The 18318-nt window shown below is 38.0% G+C and overlaps 1 protein-coding gene across 5 annotated transcripts in view; it reads left to right on the plus strand.

Moving 5' to 3' along the window:
- PMS1 (PMS1 homolog 1, mismatch repair system component) overlaps positions 1-18318 on the plus strand; it is a 37921-nt gene that overhangs the window by 14418 nt on the left and 5185 nt on the right. For 4 of the 5 annotated variants that reach the window (XM_070731935.1, XM_070731936.1, XM_070731938.1 and 1 more), the window contains exons 7-10: positions 13154-13268; positions 15137-15261; positions 16028-16168; positions 16386-17239. In XM_070731935.1, the coding sequence (XP_070588036.1) occupies positions 13154-13268; positions 15137-15261; positions 16028-16168; positions 16386-17239 (1235 nt within the window). Of the gene's footprint in view, positions 1-13153; positions 13269-15136; positions 15262-16027; positions 16169-16385; positions 17240-18318 lie in introns of those variants that run through there. The other variant, XM_070731939.1, reaches the window with a different exon arrangement.

Here is an 18318-nt window from a genome sequence, read left to right on the forward strand (position 1 = left end):
AAATTATGGAATTGTGCTGGGTCAATTCATTGGACATTTTGTGTGTGTGTGTGTGCGTGTGCATGCGCGCATATATATACAGTATATGTCAAATACATAGAAACATAGAAGTCTGACGGCAGAAAAAGACCTCCTGGTCCATCTAGTCTGCCCTTATACTATTTTCTGTATTTTATCTTAGGATGGATATGTGTTTATCCCAGGCATGTTTAAATTCAGTTACTGTGGATTTATCTACCACGTCTGCTGGAAGTTTGTTCCAAGGATCTACTACTCTTTCATTTAAATAATATTTTCTCATGTTGCTTTTGATCTTTCCCCCAACTAACTTCAGATTGTGTCCCCTTGTTCTTGTGTTCACTTTCCTATTAAAAACACTTCCCTTCTGGACCTTATTTAACCCTTTAATATATTTTAATGTTTCGATCATGTCCCACCTTTTCCTTCTGTCCTCCAGACTATACAGATTGAGTTCATTAAGTCTTTCTTGATACGTTTTATGCTTAAGACCTTCCACCATTCTTGTAGCCCGTCTTTGGACCCATTCAAATACTACTCACGCATCATCACAGAATCTCCAGAACCATAAAACCTACAAATTTGAAACTTGGCACATATGTTCTTCTTGGCTTCTAGATGCTCACTAAGGATTTTTCAAAATGACCATCAGATCATAAGTTATTTCTTATATTATTATTAATATACTCTGATGCTAAGGGGTTAGATGTTCTACTCCCCTCCCCACCGGAAAAGAACTCTGTTCCAGTTGCCAGTGGGCGTGGTCAGTGTGTGACTCCCTTCGGGCTGGGAGCTTGGATATTCTACTCCATGTTAAGGAGTTCAGTTTCATAGCGAAGCATGGGTATCCAACTGCTAGTATATCATATAATTATACAAATGTAGTACACATGGATTGCCAACTGACAACAACAAAATGGAAAAACAGTTGAGCTAGGGAATGGAATGGATAGGAATATAATGTTGAATTGGACATAGCCAGCTAACTAAAAGCAGAGCCAATTGTAGTGGGATAAATAGTCAGCAAGTTGGCTGACTTTGTAACTCTTCTCTGGACAAGCTGCTTTTCAACTATTAGGATCATTTGGATTGACAGACGTGGTGAGTTTCCTTCATCCTCTAGCGAAAGAAATTTTAAATATAAGTATAAAGTTTTTTTTAAAACATCAGAAAAAACATCCAAAGAATCATTAGAATTTTAAATAGAATACTCTATTTGTAACCTTGATAAAAGTTACAAATAGAGTAAAGATGGATTTGAAATAAAAATTTGGAAAGAAAATAAAAAATAAAAGAAAACATATATTTAGTTTGTATTGTTTTTTATCATTGTAATCTTAATAAAATTACCAATAAAAATATATAGCTGACTATTTAATATAATCAGTCACCCTTCTAAATCTCAAGTAAATAAATAAAAAGTGAATAGAGCATGCCACACTTCATTGTTGCCTTGTATCTTATTCTACTGTTCTGAAAATAGCTCTGAATTTTCCTCTTACATATAAATGCTTACATATAATACATATAATGTGATAAATTAATTTATGATATATTAACATATATTTATCCTCTTGGAATCTTCAGGTATGTAATGTCCTATAGAAATTTCGCTGATGCGTTTATGGCACTGTCATTTCTGGAAATATCTGTAGACTTTACAATAAATATGTATTTTATGCAAATATATTAGGAACATTGTACTGAGAATAAAACCAGAATACTGTATTCATAAACATTACTATTCCCTGTAATTAGAAGTTGAAGAAATATATTGTTGTCAGTGATTGATTCCAGAAATCATACATGATCTGTGGCCAGCTTCCTCCTCTTAAGATGTATTGAAGTAATGCATAACTGGTGTAATCACAATTGATAAAAATGTTTCCTTAGCTCTTGTGCATTAAGAATGGTTAAGAACTGACGGATACTCAAAGCAATCACTAGATTGATATTATTCCATATCTTCACCCCATCCCTGTTCATTTCATTTCTGAAAACTTTTTAAAGCTCTCTGTGTATGCTTTTATACCCTCTCCCCTTCTCCACATAGATCAGAGCTGTCAAACTCACAGCCTGCAGGCCAGATGCATCATACGCTGGCCACGCCCAGTTTAGTGAAGGAAAAATATGTCACATGACACCGTGAGTTTGACACCTCTGCCATAGATTAACTAATTGTAATAGAATGCCTCTTGGCTTGCTTTCTTAGTAATGTTCTTGATATCTTCATATAATTGAACCTGAAAACCAGGGATAATTATATATTTTTTCTAAAGAATGTTTTGTTTTGTATTAAATAATGGTTTGCTATACAGTGGTCCCTCGATCATCGCGAGGGTTCCGTTCCAGGACCCCAAGCGATGATCAATTTTTCGCGAAGTAGCGGTGCAGAAGTAAAAACACCATCTGCGCATGCGCAGATGGTGTTTTTACTTCCACCGCCGCCCGCCCTTCGCCCGCCCACCCCGTTGCTCGCGCCTGGAGTTTCCCCGCGCGCGTGCCGCCCGCCCGCCCACGCTGTTGCTGGGGCCGCTTCCCAGCTGGGGAGCGGAGCTGGGGTGTCCCCAAGCGCGCGCGCACCGCCCCGCCCGCCCACGCTGTTGCTGGGGCCGCTTCCCAGCTGGGGAGCGGAGCTGGGGTTTCCCCAAGCGCGCGCGCATTGCTGGGGCCGCTTCCCAGCTGGGGAGCAGAGCTGGGGTGTCCCCAAGCGCGTGCGCACCGCCCGCCCGCCCACGCTGTTGCTGGGGCCGCTTCCCAGCTGGGGAGCGGAGCTGGGGTTTCCCCAAGCGCGCGCGTGTTGCTGGGGCCGCTTCCCAGCTGGGGAGCGGAGCTGGGGTGTCCCCAAGCGCGCGCGCACCGCCCGCCCACCCACGCTGTTGCTGGGGCCGCTTCCCAGCTGGGGAGCGGAGCTGGGGTTTCCCCAAGCGCGCGCGCGTTGCTGGGGCCGCTTCGCAGCTGGGGAGCGGAGCTGGGGTGTCCCCAAGCGCGCGCGCACCGCCCGCCCGCTCACGCTGTTGCTGGGGCTGCTTCCCAGCTGGGGAGCGGAGCTGGGGTGTCCCCAAGCGCGCGCGCACCGCCCGCCCGCCCACGCTGTTGCTGGGGCCGCTTCCCAGCTGGGGAGCGGAGCTGGGGTGTCCCCACGCGTGCCGCCCGCCCGCCCACGCCGTTGCTCGCGCTGCCGCTGGGGTCTTACCGGGGCAAGAGGGGGAAGACCCAGGGAAACCGCCCAGCTTCCCAGCTGGGGAACTCCACCATCTACGCATGCGTGGCCATAGAAAAAAGGCACGCATGCGCAGATGGTGGAGTTTACTTCCGGGTTGAAAACTCGCGAAATAGCCCTTTCGCGATGCTCGAGGACACGAAACTCGAGGGTTCACTGTACAGTGTTCCCTCGATTTTCGCGGGTTCGAACTTCGCGGAAAGTCTACCACGGTTTTTCAAAAATATTAATTAAAAAATACTTTGCGGGTTTTTTCCCTATACCACGGTTTTTCCCACCCGATGACATCATATGTCATCGGCAAACTTTTGTCTGCCTTTAATAAATATTTTTTAAAATAAACTTTAATAAATAAACATGGTCTAAATGGTTATTAAGGGAATGGGAAATTGCAATTCAGGGCTTTAAAGTGTTAAGGGAAGGCTTGTGATACTGTTCATAGCCAAAAATAGTGTATTTACTTCCGCATCTCTACTTCGCGGAAATTCAACTTTCGCGGCCAGTCTTGGAACGCATCCCCGTGAAAAGTGAGGGAACACTGTACTGACAACCCCTGAACTACTACTAATTTGACATCCTAGATTAGATTGTGTGTCATCTTTTTGTGAAAGTTTATCCTGCCAAGACATTCTTTGAATACTGATAATGTTGATACTCCTGCCAGTGTGGTTGTGTTAGAAAGAGGTATTTTTCCTCTTTCATCATCACGTTCCTTGAAAGCAAACTGAATAATATAATGATCACAGGGTAATCATTTCTTATCATTTTTATTATGGGTTTTTTAAAGGTTTCTGTTATTGGAAGCAGAAAGGATTGGGAGTAGATGTTTATTTCTTGCTTGTTGATAAATGTAAAAAAAAAAATCCTACTATATTTTCCCTACCTGGAAATTTTAGCTGCTTTTTGCTCTATGAGGGACTTCACTTCTAGGAATCTGAATTCCATTTGTGTTGGGGGGAAACAGTTTCAAATTCTTGCCACTTAAAATATTTCAAATTAGTAAAATTGCTAAAAATGGTAACAAGGTTGATTGGGTCCACACAAGAATTGCTGCTTATATTTCGTAAGTGTGAAGCAAAGTAGGATTAATGTTGTTTTAATTCAGTCCATTCCAAAATGAGAGCCAATGGAAGGTTATTTGTGCAACTGAGTTGTCAAACTTTTTTCCTTTTGAAATGATATAACAAATTGAGATGGCCACTTTTGGCTAACTATAACAACTAGATTTCTGATATCATGTACATATTTTAACACAAGACAGAAATACCAGAATTTTAGTCTCTTTCCACAGGGTCCTACTAAAATAGCGTTAATGGGAATGTTTTGCATGAAAAAAAATGAGAGCACATATCTATGTGAAAAAGGAAAGAGGAAGCTTGTTTGCTGGCATAGGAAAATCTTATTGATTAGTAAGCGTATGTGGAGAAGATGGACACCTGTCTACTAGGAAATGACTGAGACCAACTCATCTTACTGTCTCTCAGCTGTTAAATATTTAATGTAACAACAACACCCTCCAACAGGTTGAATGTGAAGTGTTGACCTAAAGGTGACATTTTTGTATCCTATTACCAGTTCCTTCACTCATCTTGTTTCTCATCCATCACATTTTTCAAACAGCAGCATAGCATTTACAGCAGAAAATTATATTAGCTGCTTGCACATATAGTATTAGGTTCAATATAAAATGTGAAAATGTGTTTCTTCAAATCTTGCAAGGTAGATCAGTTATTTTAAAATCCTGTGGGAAAGGGCAAACATCTTTGTCAAATACCATGAGAAAGAAATTTCCTTTTTTTATTTGCTTACTCTTGTACTTGATTACACACATATTACCGTAGATGCTGAGCATTATACTGGGATATCAATCAATTTTTTTTTCTCATAGAAAAAGGCAAGAGAAAATACTCCTGTCTCTTTGTTATTTCCTTGCTGGCTCTGATTAAGAATTGTGACTGATCAAGAATTGTGAATTTGAATTTCATTTCTATTAGGCACAAATCATTTTGGAAACATCTTCTGTAGGACACAAGGCACAATACCTGCCTCTTTTTTTAGTCCTAACTGTAAATGGGTGTAAAGATAATACCTAGAGGCAGAAGCTTTGAAAGAGATGAGTGCTATATCTGTCACATTCCTGCCCTCAGACAAAATGCTATATTGGCGATCTGGAATGGGATAGCATGCAAACCAACATATTTCCTACTACTTTGCCAGGAAACTCCAAGAACTGAAGTGACAGAATTGCTTAGAGAGAAGAGTATTAGAAGACAAAGACTATACGGTCAGAGGGACATGACATCTGTATGTTCCATAACACTGCCCACAGTCACCTTATATGGGAGATGTGCATATAGTTTACAGTCATACATACATGCATATATACATACATACATTAGCAATGAAAGCTACAAAGTGGTTATTCTACTCTGTGTATTGCATCTACAAATTCTCATTCAGCACCAATCTGTTCAAGGTTACCCAGAATGTGGAAGTGATTGTGGAATGGTTCTCCAGCACACTGCTATTTGTGAGATTCCACGAGAATAAATCATTTGTATTTAACTCAAAGGTTGATGTCACTTGGATAGAATATAGTGAGTAGTTTGGGGAAAAATATTGTAAGGTTATCTGAAAATGTTTTCAATTTGTGGAATCCAAGGAAATGAGTAGAGGTTTTTGTAATATTAGCTCTACTCTTTTGGGGGGGGGGGGGGGAGGAGATCCATGTTCTGCTCGGCTCTTGTTGGTAACTAGGAGGAGACTTCCAGTTGTATACAGTACATGAAAAATGCCTCCTTGTGAGAAGATCTGGTACTGTCTACCGTGTTGGAAGCAATGATGTATCTACTCCTGAAGTTATTTCTGAATCCAGCCATGTTAGATAACAGCCCTGTCCCCAGGCTGCTCTTTTTGGAACAAGTTTTGTAGAATGCAGCAGGCATAGAGAGCCCTAGATGAAGCAGAGTATCTTAATTCCTCCCAAATGGGTTCAGATCTGATAGTTTTCCGAATACAGTAGTCCCTCGCTATACCGCGCTTCACCTACTGCGGCTTCACTTCATCGCGGGTTTCTGAGGAAGTCGATCGGCAGATTTAAACAGCCCGCCGAACTCGATCGGCAGGTTTTTCAAAAAAAATAAAAAATCTAAAATTGTAAATACTGTATTTAAATACTGTATCTAAAATAAATACTGTGTGGGAAGGGTTTATAAACACTTAAAACAGTGAAAACTTACCAAACAATTACAATATAAATACTTAAATAAGTACTATCAGTCGATAAATTCCCCATCGCGGATTTCACCTATCGCGGCCAGGTCTGGAACGTAACACCAGCGATAGGTGAGGGACTACTGTAGTGTTAAATATCATCAGCCATGATATCCTTCTGGACTGTACAAGAAGTGAGTGTGGTCTTTATGATGTTTCTGAGTAGAGAGTTTCAGTCCATAGTTACAGGAGAGGAATAGTCATGGTTGTCCCTGTGTAAGATATCTCAAGGATTGACTATCCATATTATTTTAACATCCATATAAAACTGCTAGAAATGTCCGTCCATTGATTTTGGATGAAGCATCTTTTATATTGATAATATTGTTCAGATATTCCTGAATAGGGAGAGCCATGTTAATTAGGTTAGCCAATAAATAGGCATAGCAACTAAGACAGCCAATGGAAGCTAAACACTTCTGAGTTTGTGCAGAGACTCAAAACTGAAAACTTAAGCTGGGTGTTGCTCAGTCCATTCTCTACTCTGTCCACTCTGTATTCTCCATATACTCTGTGCATGTCTACTCTTCTGAAATGAAACTAATTCTCCTGCTTGTGTTTACTTGAAGAAATAATCAACTTGTGCTATTGTATATACAGTGATCCCTCGATTTTTGCGATCTCGATCTTCGCGAAACGCTACACCACGGTTTTTCAAAAAATAATAAATTAAAAATACGTCCGCGTTTTTTTTGCTATACCACGGTTTTTCCCACCCGATGACGTCATACGTCATCACCAAGAGTCACATAAATTTCAACAAGAATGGGAAAACACGCGTTGGATGGTCAAAAAAACAAACCCCGGAACGAGCTATTATTGGGCGACGAGGGAGATGCATTTAAAAGGCTAAAAAGGAAGGGATGGAAATTACATTACAGTACTTAGCCGGTGAGAGGGGTGGATCGGGCGGGCGGGCGGGCGAGCGGCGAGCGGGCGGTAGCGGTGAGGGCGCCAGAGGCGCTGGGGGGGCGGAGGCAGCCGGTATTCAAAGCAATCTGTTGGCTTCCGCACTTTCGTCGCTCCCCGCCTCCACCATCTGCGCATGCGTGGCCATGGGAAAAAGGCGCGCATGCGCAGATGGTGTTTTTACTTCCGCACCACTATACTGCGGAAAATCGATTATCGCGAGAGGTCTTGGAATGTAACCCTCGCGATAATCAAGGGATCACTGTACAGCATGTTACTATGTTTATAAAGAACTTAATGGATCCAGCTGAATCAGTCATCTGTGTGTGCTTCTGAAAATTGATTTTTCTGCAACAAACTCTGATAAATATCTAGTTATACCTTGTAACTTCATGCCAGCAATAATATAATGGAGGTCCTTACTCAATATATGAAGCTATGAGAGACTGGGTGAGATGAGAACAAATAAATAACCTTTTACAGCAGAAGCCCTGAAAGTTGTATTTTCTGGGTCTTGCTCTTTTTTTCTTGTCAATGTTATTTATTTTGCTTTCCCTGCTATGGAAAAGATGAATCTTAATATTTAGTAGGATGTGATTGCAGTGGTTCAGCAGTCTGCACTCCTTCAGGTTTTGGATCTCTAGTGGTCTCTTTCACTAGCCATCTCATCTGTCCAAATCTTTTCTGTCATCTGCTTCTCCAGAATACAACCCCTTTCAAAAGAAGGGTTCAGATGAGCAAGGAGAAATCTGAGTCTGCCACTCCTGGCAAGACTCTGTTCTTAGCACTGACAGTGGGAAAATCCAGTAGGAAAATTAATTTTCAAATCCTGCAGAGCAGACTCAAGGATTCATCATTGTCGCAGTTCGTAGCACCCTGTGATATGATTTGAGATTTGTAACATATGGTATGCTAAGAAATATTTTTTTAAAAAACAAAATGTGACTTGTTAATTGAGGACACTGAATTCATCTTTGGAATTTACAAGTACTTTGCAGTGCTTCTATGGATCCAAACAACTCCTGATGATAGTATTATTTTTCATCAGGCATTAGCTTTCAGTGGTACACATGGTCTCATCTGCTTGCAATTTTTTAACACAAGTTTCTAAAATTAGTACTTTTAAAACAGGTATGTCCATCTGGCAGTCTATGGACTTGATCTGATCTCTTAAGCAATCTATCTGGAGTAGAAATGCCTTTCTTACATTAAAAAAGTGAGATATTTTTACTCTAGAGTACATTGCAAGTTGAGTTGAATTAGGATTAATTGCTATGTTCTACTTAAAGGTAAAGGTTCCCCCGCACATGTGTGCTAGTTGTTTCCAGCTCTGGGGCAGTGCTCATATCCATTTCTAAGCCAAAAAGCCAGCACTGTCTGAAAATGTGTCAGTGGTCATGTGGCCAGCATGACTATATGCCAAAGGTGCATGAAATGCTGTTACCTTTCCACAAAGGTGGTCCCTATTGTTCTACTTTTATTTTTTATGTGCTTTCGAACTGCTAGGTTGGCAGAAGCTGGGACAAGTAACGGGAACTCACTCCATTATATGGCACTAGGGATTCAAACTGCTGAACTGCTGACCTTCTAATTGACAAGCTCAGGAAATCAGAATTGTACAATATGAATACAGTGATACCTCGTCTTACGAACTTAATTGGTTCCGGGACGAGTTTTGTAAGGTGAAAAGTTTGTAAGACGAAACAATGTTTCCCATAGGAATCAATGGAAAAATGATTAATGCATGCCAGCCGAAGCGCCCATTTTTGCGCTGCTGGGATTCCAATGAGGCTCCCCTCCATGGGAAACCCCACCTCCGGACTTCTGTGTTTTTGTGATGCTGCAGGGAATCCCAGCAGCGCAAAAACGGGTGCTTCGCTGGCAACGGAAATCCGGTAGTGGGGTTTCCAGTGAGGGGAGCCTCAGCGAAATCGCAGCATCACAAAAACACAGAAGTCCAGAGGTGGGGTTTCGAGGACTTCTGTGTTTTTGCGATGCTGCAATTTCGCTGAGGCTCCCCTCACTGGAAACCCAACCTCCGGACTTCCGTTGCTAGCAAAGCTCCCATTTTTGCACTGCTGGGATTCCCCTGCAGCATCACAAAAACACGGAAGTCCGGAGGTGGTGTTTCCCATGGAGGGGAACCTCAGGGGAATTCCAGCAGCGCAAAAACGGGCACTTCGCTAGCAACAGAAGTCCACAGGCGGGGCATCCCAGTGGCGGCGGCTTGGGTTTGTAAGGTGAAAATAGTTTGGAAGAGGCAAAAAAATCTTAAACCCCGGGTTTGTATCTCGAAAAGTTTGTATGACCAGGGGTTTGTAATACTGTATATCACTGTATACCCATTCAAATATGACCCATTTTTGTGTCAACAGTGAGGAAAACCAGGAAGCTGTGCTTAGGCATCCTTTCTGTTTCATCTAAACTAGGAACTATGATTAATAGAGTCCCCCAAGATCAGTTTCATAAACCAGTTGTCAATCCTGATGAACTAAATTAGGATTTATATTTTAGCATAGTACACAGATGTTAATATCTATTGGATTACCTATTGAAGTATTCATTGGGCTTCCTTTGAAACAAAATGGATGCAGAAAATAGCTTCTTTTACTGGAATTTTAGAGAGTCAAGGAATACATTGAACATTTGGTGAGACAATAATAAAATAATAAAATAATCCAATAATAAAAGTGGATGGCCGAAGTTTGTGATGATGAACCTATGGCATGCATGCCACAGGTCGCACACGGAGCCATATTGGAGGGCACATGAGATGTTGCCCTATGTCATTTTCAGCCTTGGGGAAGGCCCTGAAACCCCAGAGTGAAAAAAAGCCTACCCAATTGAAAAACTAGAAGTTTGGAAAACGCATTTCCAGTTTGCCCGTTGTGCTGTTTTTTGCACTCTGGGGCTTCGGGAAGCTTCCCTGAACCCTCCGGAGTGCAAAAAACAGCACAACAGGCAAACCAGAAGTCCATTTTTCCAAACGTCCGGTTTGACCATTTTTTCACCTTCCCAGGCTTCAGTGAGGCCTGTGCGCATGCACAGGGATGGGGAGATTGTGCACATGTGCAGGGGCAGCACGGGGGGAGAGGTGCGCATGCATGTAGGGAAGGAGTGTGGGCACGTGCATGCATGCTAGCACACCCCCACACCCCATATTGGTACACGAAGTAAAAAAGTTTTGCTGTCACAGGCCTAAGTCATAACCTTAATTAGATTAAGTTATTATTTAACATAATCTGGTTGGGGGCCCATTTGTGCTGTAAGTGAGCGCTGAAATACTGTATGTCCTGCTACTACTCCCTACCCAAGGGTTGACTCTAGGTATCTGGGTTGTGTGTTTGGGATTGAAGACACCCCCTCTCCCAAGTAAAGGAAGCAGGAGGCCAGAGTTAAGGGATAATGAAATATCTGGAGGATTGCGGTGGGTTGTTACATCTAAGGGGTGATGGACAGGGGACATTTAAGTAAGAGCCAGAGGATGGGTTTTACCTGGGGAATATGCCCCCAATGTATAATACCAATGGCTGTTCTGGCCCACATTGTAAACTGTCAGTTCTTACAATCTTCAATGAAACAGAGAGAAGGCAAGATATATTTGGCTGGCTTTCACTAAACCTAAGATGGTCTATATGTAATTGTATATTTTGATAGCGTACTTTTGCAGTGTCATCATACTGCCTAGAGTCAGATTCATTCTTGGCTCATCATGGTCCCCAGATTTATATGACCTAGAAAATACGGGGGGGGGGGCAATGTATTTATAGCATAATCTTCAGAGTATAATCAAGGCTATAAATCAAACAGTTCAGGAAACCTGTTGTGAGATAGAAAGAAATATCATAAATGTACTGTAGTACTTTATCAGAACTTTAAAAATTTAGCAAGACTATGAATCTTAAATAGAAATGATACCAATCTAGGATTTAAAAGTAAATATAAATGCCTAGGACATTAACTGCATTTGTTATCTTAGTTTTGTATTTAACAGGTTGCCATGCTCCAGAGTTGGCCTGCTTGCTTTTCCTCACTGTGAATTGTATCACATCTTAATTTACATTCAGTCTAGATGATTAAATTGAACAAAACGTTAAATTATTAAGATTTTTAATCCGAGATTATTTTTATCCGAAACAATTAAGTACTTCCATTGTTACAAGATTATTTTCTTTCTGGCATAATTATATTACACCTCAGTTTTAAAGTGTGTAGATTGTCTATTCTTAACAATTAATTAAAAATTCATTAATCACATTATATATAGGAAATGTTGCATATGCAAGAACCTTACTGCAATTCAGATTGATTTAGTTCCTTCTCTGGTATAGAAGGAAAATCCAGTGATTCTGAAACCCATCCATTCATTCATCAATCTAAAGTTGATATCAGCACTTAGCAACCACATAGATTTTCTCCAGTCTGATTCTTCAGTTCTTTCATAGTTGTACCCACAGATGCTGTAATGGAGTCCATATACTTTGCTGGTGATTACCTTATCTGATTCTGTTTCTTACCACTTCCATCACTGTAGGTTTCTTCAAAAAATGGTCTTGACATAATGTGTCCAAAATGTGCTAATTTGAGGCTTGAATGAGAATTCTGATTTATTTGATGATCCACTTGAGAGTTCTGATTATCCATAGTATTCTCAAGAAACGTTCCCAGCATTAAAGCATCAAAACTAATTCTATCCTCTTCTTCAGAGTCCAACTTGCACTTCCATAATGTTGTGGGGGAACCATTGCTTTCATGATCCTGGTCTCAACATCTGAATGTCTTTTCCAATGCATTCATGGCTATTCTATCAAGTGCAGAATATTTCTTTAAGTGCTGGTTCCTTTCTATTAATATTTAATCCTAAAAGGGAGAACTCAGACACTACAACGTCTGTCAATTCTAAGCCTGGTTTCTGAGCCTGTAAGCTTGATAAATCTAAACAATGAAAAATGTTTTTGTTTTTTACATATTGTAAATTGAATACCACGCTTTAAACAAATAGAGTAAAACTCATCTGTATTTTATGCATTGTAAACTTGGTTTAATGTGAAATCAACATATGAATTTCTTAATGGGGTAGAATTTGTTTCATATATATATATAAATTACAATAGAATCCTAGATATTTTCAAACTGACATAATGCTAAAATTTATGTCAGTTTGAAAATATCTAGGATTCTATTGTAATTTAAGAACTAGAATTAAGTGAGATTTCTGTTTGCATACATTTTACCATGTGTGCAATACTAGCATTCAGCTGTTGGGTTTCCAATTTTATTAAGTACTGTTTTATAATGCACATATTGAAGTAATGAATATATTGACTAACTTCTTTCTCAAGTCATACTGATGGTATTTGTGAATCAAAAAGCCAACATCATTGTATGTTTTCAAGGGTTACACAATTGCATATTTGTAGACTTCCCAGTTGTTAGAAATCTGTCACTAGACAATAAAATAGGTAAGGAACTTTAGACAGATAGTTGCTACACAATATATACCAAAGTACCAACAGCATATGCTGTACTCAAAAGAAAGTACATGTGTTTAGGAACAGAATGTTAAAACCCCAGGACAAGTGTGCCATTCCATACCTATATTTCTAAGTAGATCTTGTTCTTATATTATGTATGTATGTATGTATGTATGTATGTATTTATTTATTTATTTATTTATTTATACTTGACTGTGTGTGTATTTCAATTTAATGTTATAAATTTGGCTTTCAGACAATCATATGGCAGAAGAACAGAGTACTAGATCATAAAATGGCTTTCATGGAAGTAGTGGGACCTGCTGTTATGAAGAACATGGTACCTTTTCAGCAGCACCGTGAAGATCTGGAGTTAAGTTTTACAATAAATTAGTATCAAAATAATCCCAAAGATCAAACTGTCTTTATTTTTTCTATCTGTGCCAGTGCTGTGCTGTGCTGTGTTATTTTTAAGTTCTTAAATTGCTTGAATCTGAATTATCTGGAGGAATGCTTCTTAATCTATTATTGTCCCCCATCCCTTAGAAATAATAGAAGTTGCAGTGGGCTTCTTTCTCAGTATCTCAGCCTTTTACTTTTAAAATTATTTTACTTCTATATTTGCATAGAATATAGAATAACAAAGTTAGAGGGGATTTTGGAGGTCTTCCAGTCCAATCCCTTGCCTATGGCCCGTGCTCATCCTATAACATTCCGGACTTCCTTTGGCCTTGATGGGATGGATATCCCATGGATATCCTCATATCTGTTAATAATCCATTGATGATCTCTTGCAGGATCTTCCCAGATATTGATGTCAGGGTAATGGACTTATTTCTCTGCAATTCAACCATGTTCTTTTTTTTAAAAAATATACTTTTATTAAGTATTTTGCTTACAAAAGTAAAATCTAGTACAAACCAAACTTTTTAAATAAAATAAAAGATGCAAAAGGAAGAATAAAAGAGACAGTGAGGAGAAAAAAAGTAAAATACAATTAGAAAAGAAATGTATTCAAAAGTGATTTCTACACTTCATCACAAGTATAACAAATTTAGTGACCCCCTCTAATGTTACAAATAAGCTTTTCATCCTATAATAATAATAATTAATAACAATGATTTATTAGATTTGTATGCCGCCCCTCTCTGAAGACTCATCTGTTGTCTATAAACAAATCCACAAAACATCCTCTTCATAAAGATTTGCCGAGTCCACGGAGAGGGGCGGCATATAAGTTCAATCAATCAAAAAATAAATAAATAAATACCAACTTTATATTCCTTTCTCTTAACTTCTCATAGTCATTCAAATATTGTTAGGTAGGATGGCTGTTCCAGAACTTACATACTTTCTTTAAGAAAAGAGCCGAGGTGGCGCAGCAGGTAGAGTGCAGTACTGCAGGCCATTAAAGCTGACTGTAGATCTACAGGTCAGCGGTTCAAATCTCATCACCGGCTCAAGGTTGACTCAGCCTTCCATCCTTCTAAGGTGGGTAAAATGAGGATCCGGATTGTGAGGGCAATATGCTGGCTCTGTTAACAAGTGCTATTGCTAATATGTTGTAAGCCGCCCTGAGTCTAAGGAGAAGGGCAGCATTAAAAAAAAGCAAATAAATAAAGTAAGATAATGGGTATGTAAGTATGTATTTAGTACTTAATACTTATTTCTTAATACTGAGAAAATTACAATATGTTCAGAACATATCTGTGGGTATATCTTGCTATATTTTGAAAAGTACTTTTAATATGCTTATTTGAAATGATGCACAGCAAAGGCTTATTTTGTTGTCACTGCTTCTTTAGAAAGGAAACTACAAAGGAAGTGAGCCAAAACAAATTCATTGTTGGATAAATAACAGATAAATAAAAGTTGGCATGGATAGATTAGGTATCTTCAAAATTCCCTCCAACTGTTTGATTCTGTGTTCTTTTTATCTGTCTGTCTATCTATCAAATTTCTAGGCCGCCCTTCTCCAGAAGACTCATTCAGTTATTACCGTACTTGTATAACTGTATAAGTAATTACTTGTTTAAGTAACAACTGAAAAATAAAATATTACATGGGAAATAATTGAAAAAACAATATTTATCTATCTATCTATCTATTTATTTATTTATTTATTTATTTACCAATATTTACCAGTTTATCACATGCACCAAAATGACTTGATTTTTGTTAAATCTATGTGATCCAATTTTATTTAATGATCATTTTATGATATATTCATTATACTTATAGATATCTTTTAGTGGCTGTGTTCCAAAACCTGATTCAGATCGACGTTTGACAGGTCATTCGAACTCAGAAAGAAGTTACATTTTTATAAATAGCCGACCAGTGAATCAAAAAGAAATTCTCAAGGTACTGCCTTTTCAATTCTATTTCTGATGTTTGGAAAACATTGTTTAAATTAAATAGTAGCTATAGCAGACTTGAAGTCAAGTTTTAAATTGGTACTTTAGAATGCAAGCCTGTATTCTGTTTCAAAAGTTGTTTTGAAAATCCCTTCAGTTTTAGAATTTTATTCCACTGTAGTATGGAATAGAGATGACAGTTCTTAATTGTTGAAATTAGTTACCTAGGTCCTCCTCCTCTTTAACCTAAGATAAATGCAAATATTACCATATTAACTGTGAAAATATTTTTTATAAATAAAGCTTGTTCTTCAGTAATTTCTAATGGGTAGTAATTTGCCTTTTTTAACACAGGGAAGAATTGTATCAGTATGCATTTAGAACATACCAGATGAAATAGTATTACATTCTTGTAGCATGTCACTTTACCAGCAATAAAGTTCCATTGTATCAACTAAAGCCTAATAAAAGCTGTTTTTTCTTTCCTCAACCCACTTATGTGACTATAATTCTTGCTGTACAGTATATACTTAAAAGATATAAATAAACAATATAATATGGAATCCAGTGTGATAGAAGCAAAGATCTGCTTTAGTATTTTGTAAGGTCCTCTGGAGCAGCTTTATACAGGAAAGATTACCATAGAGAAAAGAAATATTCCCTACACAGTTACTTTAAGGAAAAATAATCCATTAGACTTTAGCAAAATATGATATTTTACTTAATTTAAAATTAGAAATATTAATTTTATTCTTTTTTTATGAATATTTTAGCTTGTTCAACAGTACTATAACATATTACACAAGGATTTTAATCGTTTGTTCCCAATATTCTTTCTCAACATTACTATTCCTCCATCTGCTGTGGATGTCAATTTACTACCAGATAAATCTCAAGTACTAGTACATAATAAGGTATAGTCTTTAAGTCTTTTTTTCTTTCACAATATGTTATTGGATACTACAGATTTAACTATGATGATGCAGTAAAATAATTGTTTCTGTGTATGTGTTCTTTTAATATTGCTTGGATTTTTAAAAAGAACAAAATTCTTGTGGCCTGAGGATAAATAAATTGTTCTGCAACAATAAGTAATATATTTTTATTGAATTATTTATTTCATTTTTTTAGGAATCTATCTGCCTTGCTATTGAAGAGAGTTTGATATCATTATATGGACCATTAAACAGCTCTGTGTCTGATGAAATGAATACAATCAACACCTCAAAAGATGTTAATGAAGCCGAACAAGAAGTTATAAGCAAATCTTGTACAAGAATAAATCCACTTGCTTGTACTTCACAAGATTCACTTAGTAATGACATGCAAAATACAAATGTACAGGAAAACAAATTAGTTGGCAATCAAAGAATATATGATCATTATTCTCATCATATATCTACTGAAACTGAAATACCTGATGATGAAATAGTTGGATATGATCAATTTCAGGATGACCAACCAAATAATGTACTTTGTCAAGATCGACAGAATAAGAAAATGTTTAATCTAGATGATAATACTGCAATGGACATTCAGTGTGAAAATGGGATGAAGGGTGATTTTCAAGAAGATAAAGAAGGAGCCAAAACCTCTGCAGATTCAGCTGAAATCACTGCTGATAAATGGAGTATGGGGAATGCATTTAAAAATTCCAGGGCAGAAAATCTGGAACCTGTTCAGATTTTAATTGCAAACATGAATGAAGTAAGAACTCAAAAGGAAAAGAGTCGCCCATCAAATCTCCAAGAAGAAAGTAACAATCAAATTGTTAAAAAAAATGTGATAAAAGATAAAATGGGTCAGATTACAGCCTATGACTTAATTAGTAATAAGGTTATCAGGAAGTCCATGTCAGCATTTGAACTTTTTGTTCAAGACTATTCTCCTGATTCGTTGAGTGAAATTACCAAATTAAACCAAGAAAAATTACTGCTGAAAATGGAAGAGGTGTGGAACTCATTGAATGAAGAAGAAAAAAAGAAGTAAGATTGCTGAACATAATTATCTTGTCATTTTAAAATAGACTGGATATAAATGCAACAACTAAGAAAAATACTTTCTGTGAGTTTGGTCAGATACGTTTTTGATAAATGTGCCTGCAATTACAATTCAATTTCATACCTTTGTTTCATGAATAGCCAACATTTAAGAAAGAAGTAAACTTCATGGTTTTCTGGATCTAACTCTCCTAAGGAGTTAGTAAGGGATAATGTTTTGAGGAAAGGTTATTTTGTGAATGTGGTAAAATATGCCTCCAGCAATTTGCAAATGGACTAATGCATGCAAAAGGATTTTTCCTTTTTGCACTAGTTCATTTCTATGTTTATATAAAATGCAGGTAGTCCTCAACTTACAATGAACTTAGAGACATTTGTTAAGTTAATTTTGCCCCATTTTATGACCCTTCTTGCCACAATTGTTAAGTGAATCACTGTAATTGATAAGTCAATAACCTGGCTGTTGAGTGGATGTGGCTTCCCCATTGACATTTCTTGTCAGAAGGTTGCAAAAGATCATCACATAACCTTGGGACACAACAACCATAAATAAGAACCAGTTACCAAGCATTTGAATTTTGATCACCTGATCATGGGGATGTTGCAAAGGCCGAAACTTTGAAAAATTGTCACAAGTCTCATTTTTAAGTGCTGTTGTAACTTTGAAAATCACTAAATAAACTGTTTTAAGTGGGGACTACAACAGTTATCTGTATATGGAGGAGGAGAGATCCATTTTGTCTTTGTCTTCACTGCTTGTGGGAAATATTGGCTAAATCCATTATTACTGAACACACTGCTGATACATATATTTTTTATTTTTGACAGAAATAAATGAATCTAAATAATTTGAAATAATAGTCTCCATATTTATATTAAAAAGGAATTGTGACTTAATGAGAGCTAAAGCTATTAAAATGAAGCAAGAAAATTGTTTTTTGTAATCAAAAGCAACATATTATACAGTGTTCCCTTGATATTCGCGGGGGATGCATTCCAAGACCGCCCGCGAAAGTCGAATTTCTGCGAAGTAGAGATGCGGAAGTAAATACACCATTTTTTGC

Source organism: Erythrolamprus reginae, chromosome 1 (assembly GCF_031021105.1).
Source record: "Erythrolamprus reginae isolate rEryReg1 chromosome 1, rEryReg1.hap1, whole genome shotgun sequence".
Lineage (NCBI taxonomy): Eukaryota > Metazoa > Chordata > Lepidosauria > Squamata > Dipsadidae > Erythrolamprus > Erythrolamprus reginae.